At 41.1% G+C, this 17,220-nt stretch overlaps 1 protein-coding gene across 2 annotated transcripts in view; it reads right to left on the reverse strand.

Annotated features, from left to right (window-relative positions):
* Nucleotides 1–9,534: 9,534 nt before the first annotated feature.
* The window catches only part of PEG3 (paternally expressed 3), a 35,063-nt gene continuing 27,377 nt past the window's right edge, over nucleotides 9,535–17,220 (reverse strand). For both annotated transcript variants that reach the window (XM_045987316.1, XM_045987315.1), the window contains exon 10: nucleotides 9,535–17,216. In XM_045987316.1, coding sequence (XP_045843272.1) covers nucleotides 13,063–17,216 — 4,154 coding nt within the window. In that variant the 3' untranslated portion in view covers nucleotides 9,535–13,062. The remainder of the gene's footprint in view (nucleotides 17,217–17,220) is intronic.

A 17,220-nucleotide genomic window follows, 5' to 3' on the forward strand; every position in this document is an offset into this window, starting at 1 on the left:
TTTAAGGAAATGGTCCAGTTTCATTCTTCTTTTTTTTTTCCATTTTATTTATTTTTTCAGCGTAACAGTATTCATTCTTTTTGCACAACACCCAGTGCTCCATGCAAAACGTGCCCTCCCCATTTCCCACCACCTGTTCCCCCAACCTCCCACCCCTGACCCTTCAAAACCCTCAGGTTGTTTTTCAGAGTCCATAGTCTCTTATGGTTTGCCTCCCCTTCCAAATTTTTTTTTTTAATAAACATATAATGTATTTTTATCCCCAGGGGTACAGGTCTGTGAATCGCCAGGTTTACACACTTCACAGCACTCACGATAGCACTTACCCTCCCCAATGTCCATAGCCCCCTCCCCCTATCCCAATCCCACCTCCCCCCAGCAACCCCCAGTTTGTTTTGTGGGATTAAGAGTCATTTATGGTTTGTCTCCCTCCCAATCCCATCTTGTTTCATTTATTCTTCTCCTATCCCCCTAACCCTCCATGTTGCTTCTCCATGTCCTCATATCAGGGAGATCATATGATAGTTGTCTTTCTCCGATTGACTTATTTCACTAAGCATGATACGCTCTAGTTCCATCCACGTTGTCGCAAATGGCATGATTTCATTTCTTTTGATGGCTGCATAGTATTCCATTGTGTATATATACCACATCTTCTTTATCCATTCATCTGTTGATGGACATCTAGGTTCTTTCCATAGTCTGGCTATTGTAGACATTGCTGCTATAAACATTCGGGTACACGTGCCCCTTCGGATCACTATGTTTGTATCTTTAGGGTAAATACCCAGTAGTGCAATTGCTGGGTCATAGGGTAGTTCTATTTTCAACATTTTGAGGAACCTCCATGCTGTTTTCTAGAGTGGTTGCACCAGCTTGCATTCCCACCAACAGTGGAGGAGGGTTCCCCTTTCTCCACATCCTCTCCAGCATCTGTCATTTCCTGACTTGTTAATTTTAGCCATTCTGACTGGTGTGAGGTGATATCTCATTGTGGTTTTGATTTGTATTTCCCTGATGCCGAGTGACGTGGAGCACTTTTTCATGTGTCTGTTGGCCATCTGGATGTCTTCTTTGCAGAAATGTCTGTTCATGTCCTCTGCAGTTTCATTCTTCTGCATACGGGTGTTCAATTTCCCAATACCATTTGTGAAGAAAGTGTTTTTCCCACTGGATATTCTTTCCTGCTTTGTCAAAGATTAGTTGACTATAGAGTTGTGGGCCCATTTCTGGGTTCTCTATTCTGTTCATTGATCTATGTGTCTGTTTTTGAACCAGTATCATACTGTCTTGATAATGAAAGCTTTGTAACAGAGCTTGAAGTTTGGAATTGTGATGCCACCTGCTTTAGTGTTCTTTTTCAACATTCCTTTGGCTATTTGGAGTCTTTCTGGCTCCATACAAATTTTAGGATTATTTGGTCCAGTTCTGTGAAACAAGTTGATGGTATTTTGATAGGGATTATGTTGAATATATAGATCGCTCTAAGTAGCATAGACATATTAACAATATTTGTTAAATCCAATCCATGAGCATGGAATGTTTTTCCATTTCTGTCTGTCTTCCTTAATTTCTTTCATGAGTGTTCTATAGTCTTCTGACTACAGATACTTTGCCTCTTTGTCTAGGTTTATTCCTAGGTATCTTATGGTTTGGGGTGCAATTGTAAATGGGATCAACTCCTTAATTTCTCTTTCTTCTTCTTTGTTAGTGTATAGAAATGAAACTGATTTCTGTGCACTGATTTTATATCCTGTCACTTTGATGAATTCCTGTATGAGTTCTAGACATTTTGGGGTAGAGTTTTTTTGGGGTTTCCACATAGAGTATCATGTCATCTGCAAAGAATGACAGTTTGACTTCCTCTTTCTTGATTCGGATCCCTTTTCTTTCTTTTTGTTGTCTGATTGCTGAGGCTAGGATTTCTAGTACTATATTGAACAGCAGTGGTGATAGTGGACATCCTTGCTGTGTTCCTGAACTTAAGAGAAAAACTCTCAGTTTTTCCTCATTGAGAATGATATTTGCTGTGGGTTTTTCATAGATGGCTTTTATGATATTGAGATATGTTCCTCTACCTCTGCACTGTGAAGAGTTTTAGTCAAGAAAGGATGCTGTACTTTGTCAAGTGCTTTTCCGGCAGCTGTTGAGAGGACCCTATCATTCTTGTTCTTTCATTTATGTAGTGTATCACTTTGATTGATTTCTGGATGTTGAACCACCCTTGCATCCTAGAAATAAATTCCACTTGGTCGTGGTGAATAATCCTTTCAATGTATTGTTGGATCCTATTGGCTAGCATTTTGGAGAGAATTTTGGCATCTGTGTTCATCGGGGATATTGGTCTGTACTTCTTCTTTTTGGTGGATTCTTTGTCTGGTTTTGGGATCAAGGTAATGCTGGCCTCATGGAAAAATTTTGGAAGTTTTCCTTCCATTTTGATTTTTTGAAACAGCTTCAGAAGAATAGGTATTAATTCTTTAAATGTTTGGTAGAATTCCCTGGTAGAATCCATCTAGCCCTGGGCTCTTGTGTGTTAGGAGATTTTTGATGACTGCTTCAATTTTCTTGCTGGTTATGAGACTGTTCAGGTTTTCTATTTTTCCAGTTTCAGTTTTGGTAGTTTATTCATCTCCATGAATGCATTCATTTCTTCCAGATTGCCTAATTTGTTGGCATATAGTTGCTCATAATATGTTCTTTTTTTTTTTAAGATTTTATTTATTTGACAGAGAGAGAGATCACAAGTAGGCAGAGAGGCAGGCAGAGAGAGAGGAGGAAGCAGGCTTCCTGCGGAGCAGAGAGCCTGATGTGGGGCTCGATCCCAGGACCCTGAGATCATGACCCGAGCCGAAGGCAGCGGCTTAATCCACTGAGCCACCCAGGCGCCCCACTCATAATATGTTTTTATAATTGTTTGTATTTATTTGGTTGTGATCTCTCCTCTTTCATTCATGATTTTATTTATTTGGATCCTTTCTCCTTTCTTTTTTGATAAGTCTGGCTGGGGGTTTATTCTTTCAAAGTACCTGCTCCTTGTTCCATTGATCTGTTCTACTGCTCTTTTGGTTTCTACTTCATTGATTTCTGCTCTAATCTTTATTATTTCTCTCCACCTGCTGGGTTTAGATTTTATTTGCTGTTCTTTCTCCAACTCTTTTAGATGTAAGGTTAGGTTGTGTATTTGAGACCTTTCTTGTTTCTTGAGAAAGGCTTGTGCTGCTGTATACTTCCCTCTTAGGACCACGTTTGCTGCATTCCAAAGATTTTAAACAGTTGTGTTTTTATTTTCATTTGTTTCCACAAATTTTTTAAATTCTTCTTTAATTTACTGACCATTCATTCTTTAGTAGGAGGCTCCTTAGCCTCCGTGTATTTGAGTTCTTTCCAACTTTCCTCTTGTGACTGAGCTCCAGTTTCAAAGCATTGTGGTCCAAAAATATGCAGGGAATGATTCCAATCTTTGGTACCAGTTGAGACCTGATTTGTGACCCAGGATGTGATCTGTTCTTCAGAATGTTCCTTTGTTCCTTTGTTTCTTGTTATTTTCCTTTGTCATTTGATAATTTTATGTAGTGATATGTTTTGATTCATTTATTCTTTACATTTTGTGTATCTGTTTTTTTTAGAAGCATTGGGATTTCTTTTTGTTTGTCTTTATTTTATTAATTTTTAAGATTTTATTTAGTTATCTGATAGAGAGAGAGAGCCAGAGAACACAAGCAGGGCGAATGGCAGAGGGAGAGGGAGAAGCAGGCTCCCCACTGAGCAGGAAGCCTGATGGGGGCTCAATCCCAGGACCCTGGGATCATGACCTGAGCTGAAGGCAGATACTTAACCGACTGAGCCACCCAGCTGTCCCTGTTGTGTTTTCAATGTTATTTATTTGACAGAGATAGTGACAGAACAGTGAGGGAGAGCATGAGTGGGAAGGAAAGGGAGCTGCAGGCTCCTGCTGAATAGGGAGCCCAACATGGGTCTCAATCCCAGGACCCTGGTATCATGACCTAAGCTGAAGGCAGATGCTTAACTGACTGAGCCACCCAGGTTGCCCCTGTTTATCTATTTTTTAATCAATTTTTTAATTTATTATTTATTTAAATTGTTTTTATCAAGAAGCTTACCTAAAACATCTTATAGTTTCAACAGTCTATTTTAAGCTGAGCACAACTTGACTTTGCACAGAAAAACTCTATACTTGGGGAGCCTGGGTGGCTCAGTGCATTAAAGCCTCTGCTGTCAGCTCAGGTCATGATCCCAGGGTCCTGGGATCGAGCCCCGCATTGGTCTCTCTGCCCTGCAGGGAGCCTGCTTTCTCCTCTCTCTCTCTCTGCCTGCCTCTCTGCCTACTTGTGATCTCTCTCTGTCAAATAAATAAATAAAATCTTAAAAAAAAAAAGCAACTCTATACTTTTACTCTTCCCCATGCATTTTGTGATTGATATTATCCTTTACATCTTTTTATATGGACTACCTAAGTTATTGTCATTATAATTATTTCTTAATGCTTTTGTCTTTTAACTTTTATACAAGAATTGAACATGATTTATACACCACCATAGCAGTATTAGAGTACTCTCTATTTAACTAATATACTTACCTTTACCAGTGAATTGTATATTCATATGTTTTCATACTGCTAATTTGTGTCTTTTTTCATTTTAGCTTGAAGAACTGTCTCTGGCATTTCTTGTAAGGCAGGTCTATTTTGATGTAAGCCTTATCTTGGAAGGCCTTATCTTCCTTCACTTCTGAAGGACAGCTTTGTCAGGTATAGTAGTCTTGGTTGGCAGTTTTTTCCTTTCAGCACTTTTAACTCTGTCATCCCATTTACTTCTGGCCTGCAATGCTTCTGCAGAGAAATCTGGGGATACCTGGTTTGTGGCAAGTCTCTTTTTCTTTGGATTTTGAGAATATGATTATTTTGTGTCTTGGTGTAGTTCTTTTAAAATTCAACCTATTTGGAATTCTTTGAGCTTCATGAGTCTGGATGTTTATTTGCTTCCCCAGAATTGGGAAAATTTCAGCCATTTTTTCTTAAAATGTTTTTCTGCTTCTCTTCTTTCTCTCTCTTTCCTTCCCTTCCTTCCCATTATGTGTATATTTGTTCATTTTTGAAGTCCTATAAGCCCTTTAGGCTGTCTTCACTCTTTTTCATTCTTTTTATTCCTCTGGCTGAATCATCTTGAATGACTTTGTCTTCAGGTTTACTCATTTTTTTCTTCTGTTTGATCAAGTCTGCTTTTGAACCCCACTCATGTATTTTTCAGTTCAGTTATTGTATTCTTCACATCCAGTGTTTGGATTTTGATTGTTTGTTTCTATGTCTTTGTTGATATTGTTTGTTGTATCATTTTCCTGATTTCATTGAGCTATCCATGTTCTCTTCTCACTGAAAATTTTTTAAAGGTTATACATATGATATATCTTATATATTATAAAATATATAAAATATAATAAAAATATATCTTATATATATATTTGCAAATATATATATATATATAATCTTATATCTGTAAGATTTTATTTATTTTACAAAGAGAAGAGAGAGAGAGAGAGAGCACAATCAGGTAGAGCTGCAGGCAGAGAAAGAGGGAGAAACAGGTTCCCCACTGAGCAAAGAGACTGATGTAGGGCATGATCCCAGGACCGTGGGATCATGACCTGAGCCAAAGGCAGACACTTAACTGACTGAGCCACCCAGGCACCCCTAAGATTTTATATTTTTATTTTTTCAAGTAATCTCTACCCTCAAGGTGGGGCTTAAACTCATGACCCAGAGATCAAGAGTCCCACACTCCTCCAAATGAGCCAGCCAGCACCCCAATCTCACTGAGCTTTTGAAAGATGATTGTTTTGAATTATACTTCTATTTTTTTGTAAATATTTTATTTATTTGACAGAGACAGAGAGATCACAAGTAGGCAGACAGTCAGGCAGGGCAGGGGAAGTAGGTTTCCCGCCCGCAGAGAGAGCCTGATGTGGAGCTCAATCCCAGGACCCCGAGACCATGACCTGAGCCGAAGCAGAGGCTTAACCCACTGAGCCACCCAGGTGCCCCTATACTTCTCCTATTACCATAAGGAAGTAGTCCACTAGTCTCAGGAGGATAAGAGACATGTAGCTAAGGGCCTCCCACCCCAACTATAACTAGCCTACATTAGCTGACAGCCAGCCAACCCCCAGGCATAAGAACAAGCCCAGCTAAGGTAAGAAGAGTCTCCTAGCTAATCTTGAGCTGATCCTAGATATATGGGAAACAAATATTTATTGTGTGTCTTCAGGTTTCGTGGTTGGTGATTATGCAGCATTATCGCAATCAATGACGGCTACATATAGTACAAAAGTGGTGTTTAAAGCATGCAACAAGCCCACAGATGTTAAGAGGTGGGTGGGCAGAGAAAGAAAAGTCTAAATCCAAAACAAGTTTCTATTCCGTTAAGGATAAAACTTTGCCTCTCAATGATAAAAGGGGCTCCGTGTGATGCACCTGCCCCCAGACTTCTGGCTGGTGTGGGGTGGCTATAGAACCAGTCCTGGGTTCTTTCTCATTCATGCCTTCGCAGGGGAGGACTGACTTAAACCAAGTGAAGAATTTGGAAGGAGTAACTAAGATGATGTGCAAAGCCCAGTTCTCAGTAGTTGGCTTCTCCACAGACAGCATGTTATATTTATAATTGTTCTTCAAGTTGCCAATGTTCTGATCCCCAATAATTTGTTTAGATGCAACATCCACTAGCCCTTGGAAGTTTTCTTTGTCAACAAATGGAGGTTTGCAGGTCCCTTTGCTAGGTGGAAGGCAGAAGTTTCAGACATAGCAGAGTCCTTCCTCAAAGGTGTCTGGACTCTCCCTTAAGTGTCTACAAACTGACCCGAAGAAGTTCTGACTCCAGTAGGGTGGCCCTTGACCACCTCTTTTGAACCTACATTTTTGCTTATTTTGTCATATTAATTATTTGGGGGCCATCACACCCAAGTTTATGTGTCTACTCCCCCCAGGATCGCATTATACCAGCCATCCTCCTATGGGAAGTGGCCCCCTTTTCAACACTAAGGGACCTCCCATCACTATGGAGATCATATAACATTTCAACTGCTGCCCCTCCCACAGGCACCCCCTCAACTTTCTTTTGTGTGAGAGGGAAGTGATAAAATGAGGCATGTTTCAAAGGGGTTGGAGCTTCAGTTGTCTCAAGTCTTTCCAAGCCTCCTACATACCATCACTACAACTGCCAGGATCCCATTTCTCTAGGGCCACCCAAACTTTTCATGTTACAAATAGAGCTAGGCTATCAATTTAACTGAGTAAGTCAGGGACGTGCAGGATCAAGGTGTTTATAGAAACCCTTCCATACCTCTGATCTTGACACTCAAGTTTCTGAATTTTTCTATGATGACAGCTATTAAAGCCCTTCACCCCAAGGAGAGGTGAGTCCAGAAGGCCAATCACAAGCAGTATTTAGTTTTTTACTATTTTACTATATATTTTACTACCACATGCCTTGTTCTTCTAGTTTTCTACCCCAAGGCCCAAATTTGAATTCAAAGTATCTCATATTTCCCTCATGTTTATTATCCCAACCCACTCTCTGGTATGAACTTCTCTATCAGGGCTCTCTCGGGTTGCAAATAACAAACATTGGCCAAGTAAAGCAACTAATGAGTAGACTGGGAGGATACTGGGTAGCCCAGAAAATCAAAGGAAAAACTAAAGAGTTCTCAAGTAGGACAGTTACCAGAATAGCTCTATCTGTGCAGGAACTAAGGAGTCAGTGCTACCACTGGGATGACGTGTGCTGTGTCCTTCTGCTCAGGGAGCCCAATAGGCACCAGGCTCAGCCTTTGGTTGCCTTTGGGGCAGGGCACTATGGCATTCCCACAAAACTGAGTAGTCTCCAGAGAGAGGAAGAGTTTTTTGCTTGGTGAAAAGAGCAAAAACTACCTCAATAACAAAGCCACCTCATGTGAAAGGAAGGTTAAAGATACAGGAGTTCGTAGGAAACCCAAAAGTGGGCAGTTCAGCCAGAATCCACAAGGTACTGGGGTGAGTGAGGCACCAAGAGCCAAGCTTCCCTTCAGTTATAGCCTAATTCCAGACCCATTTTTCCTCAGCACACCCAGCCCCCAACCTATGAGCTCTCAGGTAGCCCTTAGTCTGAGTCTGACTACACACTGGGAGCCCAAGGGCTCCTATCAGCTGAGACCAGGGGAGAATCAAATTTCATGGAATAAATGTGGGGCTGGAGCATGGTTACCGCTACAACAGACACACAGTGGAGGAATTCCAGAAGTGGGAAAGTGCTGGTCAGGCAACCCCAAATGACCTTCAGTTAATTCCTTTTCTCTACTTCCTTTTGTAATATACGCTTCAGGAAATCCATCTTAAGAGAACTGATCCTCTCACCCTGACCTATGCTGATAACCCCTCACCACAGAAGGGCCATCAAAGCTGTGACTGAGGAGTCAGACTTCACAAGAGATAACCATAGCATAGTGGGCTTTCATTTTAATATAAATAAGCTAATTTCTACTAAAATTAAAGAACCCAGGACTCTGCCACTGTCAAATTCCAGAGTGGTTAGAATTAAATGAAAATCACATTTTTATATCCTGAGGAGTAGAATCCAATCATGTGACATTCAGATTAGGAGGAGTCAAGTATATAACCATCTCCTTTGTGTCATGGAGTCAAAGACACAGCAATCTCAAATTGGGTAAGATGTAAACCACAGTCCTAGCCAACAGGGATCTAGCTAGCAACCTGGCCAAAAATCTCTGATCATAACAGAATTACAGGCATGTTTAAAAATTACCTCCCAACTTACCTGGGATGGTAACCCACCAAATTGCACGAGATGCTCGGGTGGTAAAATCAGGTTAAAATAAGGGAAATAACTCCCCTGAAGACTTTCAACCTCAAGGAAGAGTTAGGAATAGACACTGTAAAGAGATTCTAGGGGACCCGGATGGCTCAGTCAGTTAAGCATCTGCTTTCTGCTCAGGTTGTGATCTCCAGGTCCTGGTATTGAGTCCTACATGGCACTCCCTGCTCAGCAGGGAGCCTGCTTCTTCCTCCCTCTGCCTATGCCTGCTGTTCCCCCTGCTTGTGCTGTCAAATAAAATCTTAAATAATGATAACAAATAATAATAAAGAGATTCTAAACCCTAGTACTAACATTTTTATGTTAAGGCATTACTCTTGTTTGTAGTTTTTTTGCTTGAAAGAATCTCATATTTGAGATTAAAAGTTAAAATGCTGACTCAAGTTGAGTGAAATATACTTGTGTTTATTAGCAAGTTTAAAAACACTACTGGAATATACAGAAGTGCAATTAAAAATTCAGAATCCTGTAGCATTTAAGTATCTCTTAGAAGGAATTGTTGAAATAAATACTTAAAAATGTAGTAAGACTTGTAAGCCAAACTTAAAGGCTAAGGAGAGACTAAGTTTTTTGGATTTATAGTTGTAACAAAAAACTACACTTACCAACCCCAAACACTTAGAATGGACAAAAGAAGAGACTGACAAATACCTTCTTTTTAACTTTATTTTTATTGTTGACACTATTACAGATAGATAGAACAACCACAACCATATTATCAAACCAAAAACCTGTGCACAGAAACAAGATGAAGAAAATATGTCAAGATGTTAACCACAGTCTTTGGATGATGAAAATATGGGTGAGTTTCTCTTCTACATTTCTGTAACTTCAAAGTTTCTATAATGAACACATACAGTGTTTATAATGGAAATATATGTGATAAAGGTGGATTACCAAAACACTATGATAAAGACCATTTGAAGAAACCAAGACAAAATATTTAACCATAATCCCACAACAACCACACAACTATTTAACTGTCTTCCATATTCCTGCCCATCTTTGACTCTATGTATACTTATCATTAACACCCTAATTACAGACTGGTGCACCGATCAAGATGTTAACAGCAATTGTTGCTGGGTGTTGGGAATATGGGTGAATTTCTTTTCTTCTAGTTTACTGAATTTTCCAAAGGTTGCTATGAGTATGTATTATATTTGTAATGGAGAAATACATACATAAGATTTAATACCAAAACACCAAAGGTCATTCAAGGAATTTGAGACGATATATTTAACCATAATCCCACAATGACAACACTATTTTAATTATTTTCCATATATTTTTTTCATTTTAGATTTTATGCGTACATATTTAACACTGTTATAATCACAAGCATGTGCACTAAAACAAGATGGAGGAAATAGATCAAGATGTTAACAGTAGTTGTTGTGTGTTGGGAATATGGGTGACTTTTTTCTCTTTTCTAATTTCTTTTCTAATTTCAATATTTTCTCTGGTTATGTATTATGCTTGTAATGTAAACAAACATAATAAACTTTGTTATCAGAACACTATTATAAGGAACATTTGAAGACATTAAGATGAAAGTATTTAACCATAATTCCACAAAGATAACATAACAGCTATTTTTGAATACACATTTGACACAGTTATAATCATAAACCTGTGCACAGAAACAAGAATAAACAAGATGTTGAAGAGTATATATGTCTTTGGATGGTTGGAATATGGATTTTTTTTCCTCCACTTTTCTGTATTTTCCAAGTGTCTGATAATGAGTTCAAATTATGTTCACAATGGAAACGTGATTATAAACTTTTTAGTAACACTACAGTAAAGAACATTCAAAGAATTTAAGAAAATAATGCTCAACTATAAGCCTACAACAAGAACAACACAACAGCTTTTGACTATAAGCATACATTTTTAATCAGTTATAACTGTAGTATAAATATAATTCTGTGTCCTGCTTTTTCCACTCAATATTCCGTAAATATACTTCCACATTGCTACATAACTCTTCATGATTATCATTTTTAAACAACTGCATGACAGTCCATGGATACCTTCTTGTAATCATTTTCCTACTGTTTGGCATTTATGTTGTTCCTAATTTTTCACTAACATAAGGTTGGAATGGGCACCCTGAAGTCTGGCAAGTTGTTTAATACTGCCAACAGTGATAAATCCAAATTCACCCCAATAACATCAATGCTGGTTCCCATCTAAAAGGTCTTCCTGTTTTGTGGGGCCTCAATGCTCCTTGGATGCCCATTCCAACCTCAGGTCTTTCTATGCAGCTGGCCCTCACCTACATTGAAAAGGCCCCTTCTTAACTGCCCAGGACATCCTGCTCAATTCATTCCCACAAACCTGGCCTTCTAAGCCTTGCTTTCCATGTTTCCTTCTGTCTGCTTCCTTACCCTCCTAGATCTGGTGATGTATTAGGACTCCCTTCTTTGGCTTCCTCATTTCTGCCTCATGCTTTCAACAATACAACCTCCCTCGACTTTGGCATTCCCTGCAGCTCTGACATACACTCTCTGAGCCCCAACCCTGCAGATCCAGGAGAGTGAGACTTAGATGCATTCCCCCAGCAGGTGTATTAATTTTGCTTGCTCAAATTATCTGCTGTTATCTTTTGCTCACTTAATCTATAGATCCACTTAAGTTTTTTTTTTTTAATTTTTTTTTCCCAGCCAACTCAAAGCCAAAAAATTTAATAGTCATTATGCAAGGGGAGGGGAAGCAAAAGAGCACAGGTGGTCCACAGAACAGGACACAGGAAACCTCAAGCTATAAGGTCAATTTGTGATTAAGTGGAAAGCTGAGGTGATCAGACAAACGTGACTCTAAATGGATAGCTCAGAAATACTCAGAAGGGCTGAAAGAGGGAGGAACAGATGGTAAGGAAAGAAATTAAGGCTGCTGGGGAACCTGAGTCCATGTTAAGCTTAAGTTGACTGTAAAGAAAGCTTTTTAAATTTTTTTTAATTTTTTTTTTAATTTTTAAAATGCAAATTAGACATGGATGGAGGGTCAGACAGGTGAAGACGAGAATTAAGCGACAGAAAGCTCTAAGGATACTAGCTCCTGGGCATCCAGGGTGCAAACTGACATGTGGCCATATAATACTAATGAAGCCACGCTGCGACTTGTCACTTAAGGCAGGAAGCGCACAAAGGAAGTGATGGAAATTGTAAGCCTGCGTTCTTATTTACAACATGAAAGCCTCTCCCTCTGGTTTTCAATCATCAGTAGGCACTACTGTGATCTAGTGATGGTTGCAACCCACTCTTTAAAGGCAAAAGCATAAGATTTATAGGGAAAAGCTTCAGCTTTTAAAAATTCACTATCAAACACACAAGCTGGTTAAAAAACAAAAACAAAAACTTGTAATATATTTGCATGAGAATCACCGCAAGGTACAATGTGGCAACCAACCACTTTGGATCACAGAAGGCCAATCCACATACTGTAAAGGCTTACACAGCATTAGGTTCCAAAGTGTTGGTGTAGACAAAAAGGCTGAAAAGGAAGTTCCAAGTACTTCTCTTTTCAAACAGCAAAGAATAAAGACATTTTACCTCTCATGCTTACACTTTTACAGGAATACTTAAGGGTAAGGAACAATACACAATTACTCAAAACGATACTGATGGGGTTCAAATAATGCACAATAAGTCTTTCTCAGAATCTAAGATACTTAGAAATATATTCTAATTTGTTGCTCTCTTCCTCCTCCAAAAAAAAAAAAAATCAGAGTACCAGATAAGGTACCTCTGCACAGTAAACTGTATATCATATTAAATCCAAATATATGTGATTACTGCTTTTGCTACGATATGCTATTTTATATACATTGCAGGGAACATTATATATAGGTTATGGAAGTGTCATTTACATTTGACTGGGGCAATTTCTGTAATCTCAAAAACTTTTAGGATTTTCCCTCCAGTAGATTACTCAGATGAAAGGTATGAGCTATAGCTTTCCCACATGCAATCAGTGATGTGTGATGGGGGAGAGCTAAAACCAAAGGAATTTCCACTCCGGTCTCTTTTTAGTCTGAGTTGCCTAATACTACAATTCAGGTGTGTACATGCGGGGGTAAGTTTCCTTCTGACGCTATTATAGATTGGTTTCAAGTCTCTGGTTTAGTGGGGGTCAAGTTCTAATTGAAGGTTTTCTAACCTTTATACTTGTGTTCTCAGCCAGTATGAGTATTCTGGTGTCTAGCAAGGGATAGGCGATCACTGAAAAGCTGCCCACAGACATCACATTTGAAGTACTTGTCATCGGCCCTATCGTTGTCATTAGTGCTGGTGCTGGCATGTTCAGTGTAGCGTGAGCTTTCCCCATAGACACTTCCAGGCTCAAATATTATCACCCTGGCATGGGTCTTCAGGTGCTCACCATAGGCTGAGTTGGAGGTGAAGGTTTCTCCACACTCCATGCAGTCATAGTATGGCTCTTCAACCTGAATCTCCTGATCGTCACCTTCTTCTTCTGGGTCTTCGATCCCTGCGCCATCTGGCTCGTCAGCATCTCCCTCTGGCTCTTCAGCCTTTCCCTCCGGCTCCTCAGCTCTTTCTTCTGGGTCTTCAATCCCTGCACCATCTGGCTCATCAGCATCTCCATTGGGCTGTTCGGCCTCTCCATTGGGCTGTTCAGCCTCCCCATTTGGCTCCGCGGCCTCCCCATCTGGCCCTTCGGCCTCTCCGTTGGGCTCAGCAGCCTCTACGTTAGGCTCAGCAGCCTCCACCTCTGGCTCAGCAGCCTCCACCTCTGGCTCAGCAGCTTCTACGTTTGATCCCTGGATCCGCAGAACTTCTCGTGGAACAAGGACATTGGCTTCCAACTCCTGGGCTCCTTCTTCCTCTTCAAGATGAAGCTTCTGATGTTTTGTGAGAACTGTGTTGTGAATGAAGGACTTCCCACAGTCCTTGCATTCATAGAATGGTGAATCTCTTTTAGGGGGCTCAGTGAGAAATGAGGTGTGAACAAAGGAGGCCCCATAATCATAGGGCTCATCTTTCTCATGAACTCTCATGTGCTCCCTAAGGTCTGACTGATTGAGGAAGGATTCTCCACATGTTTTACATTCATAGTGTTTCTCTTCAGTCTGACTTCTCTGAAACTCAGTAAGGGCCAAGCCTGGACTGACTGCATCTTCACTTCTCTGGTCCTGCTCTGGTAAATCCTCACCAGTGTGAATTCTCATATGTTCACTAAGGACAGAGCCATGAATGAAGTCTTGTCCACACACGTGGCACTGAAGGGATGTTCCTGCAGGAGGATTCTTCTGAGGGGCACGAGGCCTCCGTGGGTTAATGACCAAGGGTTGCATAAAAGGCTCCTCATACCTTCTATGGCCAAAGAATTGATCTTGCTCATGGATTTTCTGATGCTCAAAAAGGAATGAGCTGTGAACAAAAGATTCCCCACAGGCAGGGCATTCGTAGAGCTGCTCCCCAATATAATCTTTCTGATATTCGCTGACAGAATGGGTATGGATTACAGAATGTGTGTACTCACGACTATCAGTGAGATACTCTCTGCCATGAACCTTCTGATGATCCTTCAGGTCTACGCGGTCTGCAAAACCCAGCCCACAGTCCTTACATCCATAGATTGTGTCTTCAGACTCATCCTGCTCGTCCTGCTCATCTGGGTCATCCTGCCGAGGCTCTACCTGCCGAGACCCATCAAGGCCTATGCCCTGAATAACAGAGTTTCCAAAGAGCTTCCGGCCATGCAATTCTTCTCGGGCATAGATTTTCTGATGTGCCCCAAGCTCTTCAATGGTGGCGAAGCAGTCCCCGCACTCCTTACATTTGTTGCGCACCTGCTGTTCAGCGTAACTGGTCTGTGCTTGCTCTTCAGTGTAACTCAGTGATGCTGGCTGTTTAATGAAACTCAGTGGTGCTGGTTCTTTAAGGAAACTCAACGCTGCTGGTTCTTTAAGGAAACTCAGCGGTGCTGGTTCTTTAGTGAAACTCAGTGGTGCTGTTTGTTTAATGTAACTCATCTGCATGGGGTTTTCAGGGTAACTTATCTGCACTGGGTGTGCAATGTAATTTGTCGGCCCTGTTTGTTTAGGGTAACTCACCGGCGCTGGGGGTTTACTGGAACTCGCCGGTGCTGGGGGTTTACTGGAACTCGCCGGTGCTGGGGGTTTAGCGTAACTTGTCTGCGCTGGTTGTTCAGTGTAACTTGTCTGTGCTTGTTCAGTGTAACTTGTCTGAGGGTCAGTAGAGGTTAAGCTACGAATTACAGATCTTACATAGTTTTTACTTCCAGAGGGCTTCTTTTTATCATGAATCTTCTGATGCTCGGTGAGGTCGGAATTACGAACAAAGGATTCTCCACACACTGGACATTCATAGAATCTTTCTCTAGGGCGAAATGTATGAGGTTCACCAAAACGTAGGGAGTGAATTACAGAGGTCTCATGGTTTCTACGCTCAATGTTTTTTTTTTTAGCACGAGCCTTCTGATGTTCGCGGACATTGGAGCTGGGAACAGATGATTCACCGGAACCCTGACTAGTCAGACTTCTCGGAGGTTCGATGCGGGACACACTTTGTATAACAGAGTCCTTGTAGTTGTTACTCTTAGCCCCTTCATAAGGGTTCTCTCTGGCAGGAGTTTTCTGTTGCTTATCACGAGGGTCGGAAATGTGAGTGGAGGATTCTCCCTTCTCGTCACATTCAACGACTTCATTTCCATTGCAATTTCTGGGAGGCCTGAAAGAAGCTAAGCTATGGATAACAGACGTTTCATATTTCTTTCCTTCGTAATTCTCTCCAGCGTGGACTTTCTGATGTTCAGTAACACCTGAGCTCTGGGTAGACTCTGCAATCACTTGGGGTTTAGTGGGCCCCACTGCACTGTGACTTTTCTGAGCTTTCGCAAAGGCTACGCTATGAATAACAGACCTCTCATACGGTTTTCTCTCATAGGCATTTTCTTTAGTAGGAATCTTCTGGCCATCATCAGGGTTAGAGCTGATGGTGAATGCCTTCTCATCCTCCTCGCTTTCAGGTGGTCTTGTTATAGTATGACTCTTCTGAGATTCAGTGAAGGGCACGCTATGAATGACAGACTTCTCGTACCCTCTGCCTTCATAGAGGTTCTTTCGAGAATGAATTTTCTGATGCTCACCGAGGTCTGAGCTTTGCCCAAAGGCATCCCCACCATCTTTAAAGTCATAGAGCTTCTCTTTGGAGTAAGATTTCTGACGCCTTTTAAGGGACTGACCAGGAATAAAGGTTTCCTCACACACTTTACCCTTATTTTCAAATAGGTTTCCTCTAGTATGGATCTTCTGATGTTCTTTCAGGGATGAGCTATGATGGAAAGTCTCCCCGCACACCTTACATTCATACATTTTCTCTTTACCATACATTTTCTGAACCTCATTAAGGGGTGGGCTAGGTTTAAAGGCTTCCCCACGCTCATTATCTTTGTCATCTTTACCATGGGTTTTCTGGTGTTCAATCAGGGCAGAACTATGAAGAAAGGTTTCCTTACACACCTTACATTCATAAAATTTATCCTTTCCATATATTTTCTGAAGCTCACTGAAGGTTGGGCTAGGCATGAAGGGCTCCTCGTACTCTTCATCATTACATTCTGCAAGATGCTCTCTAGCATGAATTTTCCGATGTTCGGCAAGAGCGGCACTCTTATTGAAGGTTTCCCCACACTCCTTACATTCGAAGCGTTTCCCCCCAGCCTGGCTTTTCTGAACCTCACTGACAGCCACACTGTGAATGAACGATTCGCCATACTCATAGAGATTCTCCCTAGTGTGCATGATCTGATGTTCGACAAATTCTGAAATCACACTGAAAGACCTCCCACACTCATCACACACATAGGACATTGCCCCAAAATCAAGTGGGTGCGACTCAGTGAAGGAGGGGGCACTAAGACTGCTCATGCTCATGGCTTTTCTCATTTCACTACATTCAAAAGGTCTCTTCTTTGCATAGCCTTTCTGCTCATGAACTGAGCCCTTCCCATCTGTGTCAAACTGATAGCGCCTTTTTCTTTCAAGAACTCTCTTTTTGGAAACAAGACTTGAGTTACAATTATAGCTTCCCCCAAAAGCATTCCCTTCATAGCCCCTCTCCTGAATCACCGACTCTCTCTTGTTGAACGAAGCTTCTTTCCAATCATTGTCTGGCCTTCTGGGGAACCTCGGTGACCGATCATTAGAGTCTCTGGCCCTTCCCGATTTGGAGTTTCGTGAAACATCCTTGATGAATTTTTCCATTATCACCCCGTGGGAAGATTCATCTTCACAAATTCCCCGCCGATGGGTTGACTTTTTGGTTTCAGGCATGGTTTTCAGACCTGA

Source organism: Meles meles, chromosome 19, assembly GCF_922984935.1.
Source record: "Meles meles chromosome 19, mMelMel3.1 paternal haplotype, whole genome shotgun sequence".
Lineage (NCBI taxonomy): Eukaryota > Metazoa > Chordata > Mammalia > Carnivora > Mustelidae > Meles > Meles meles.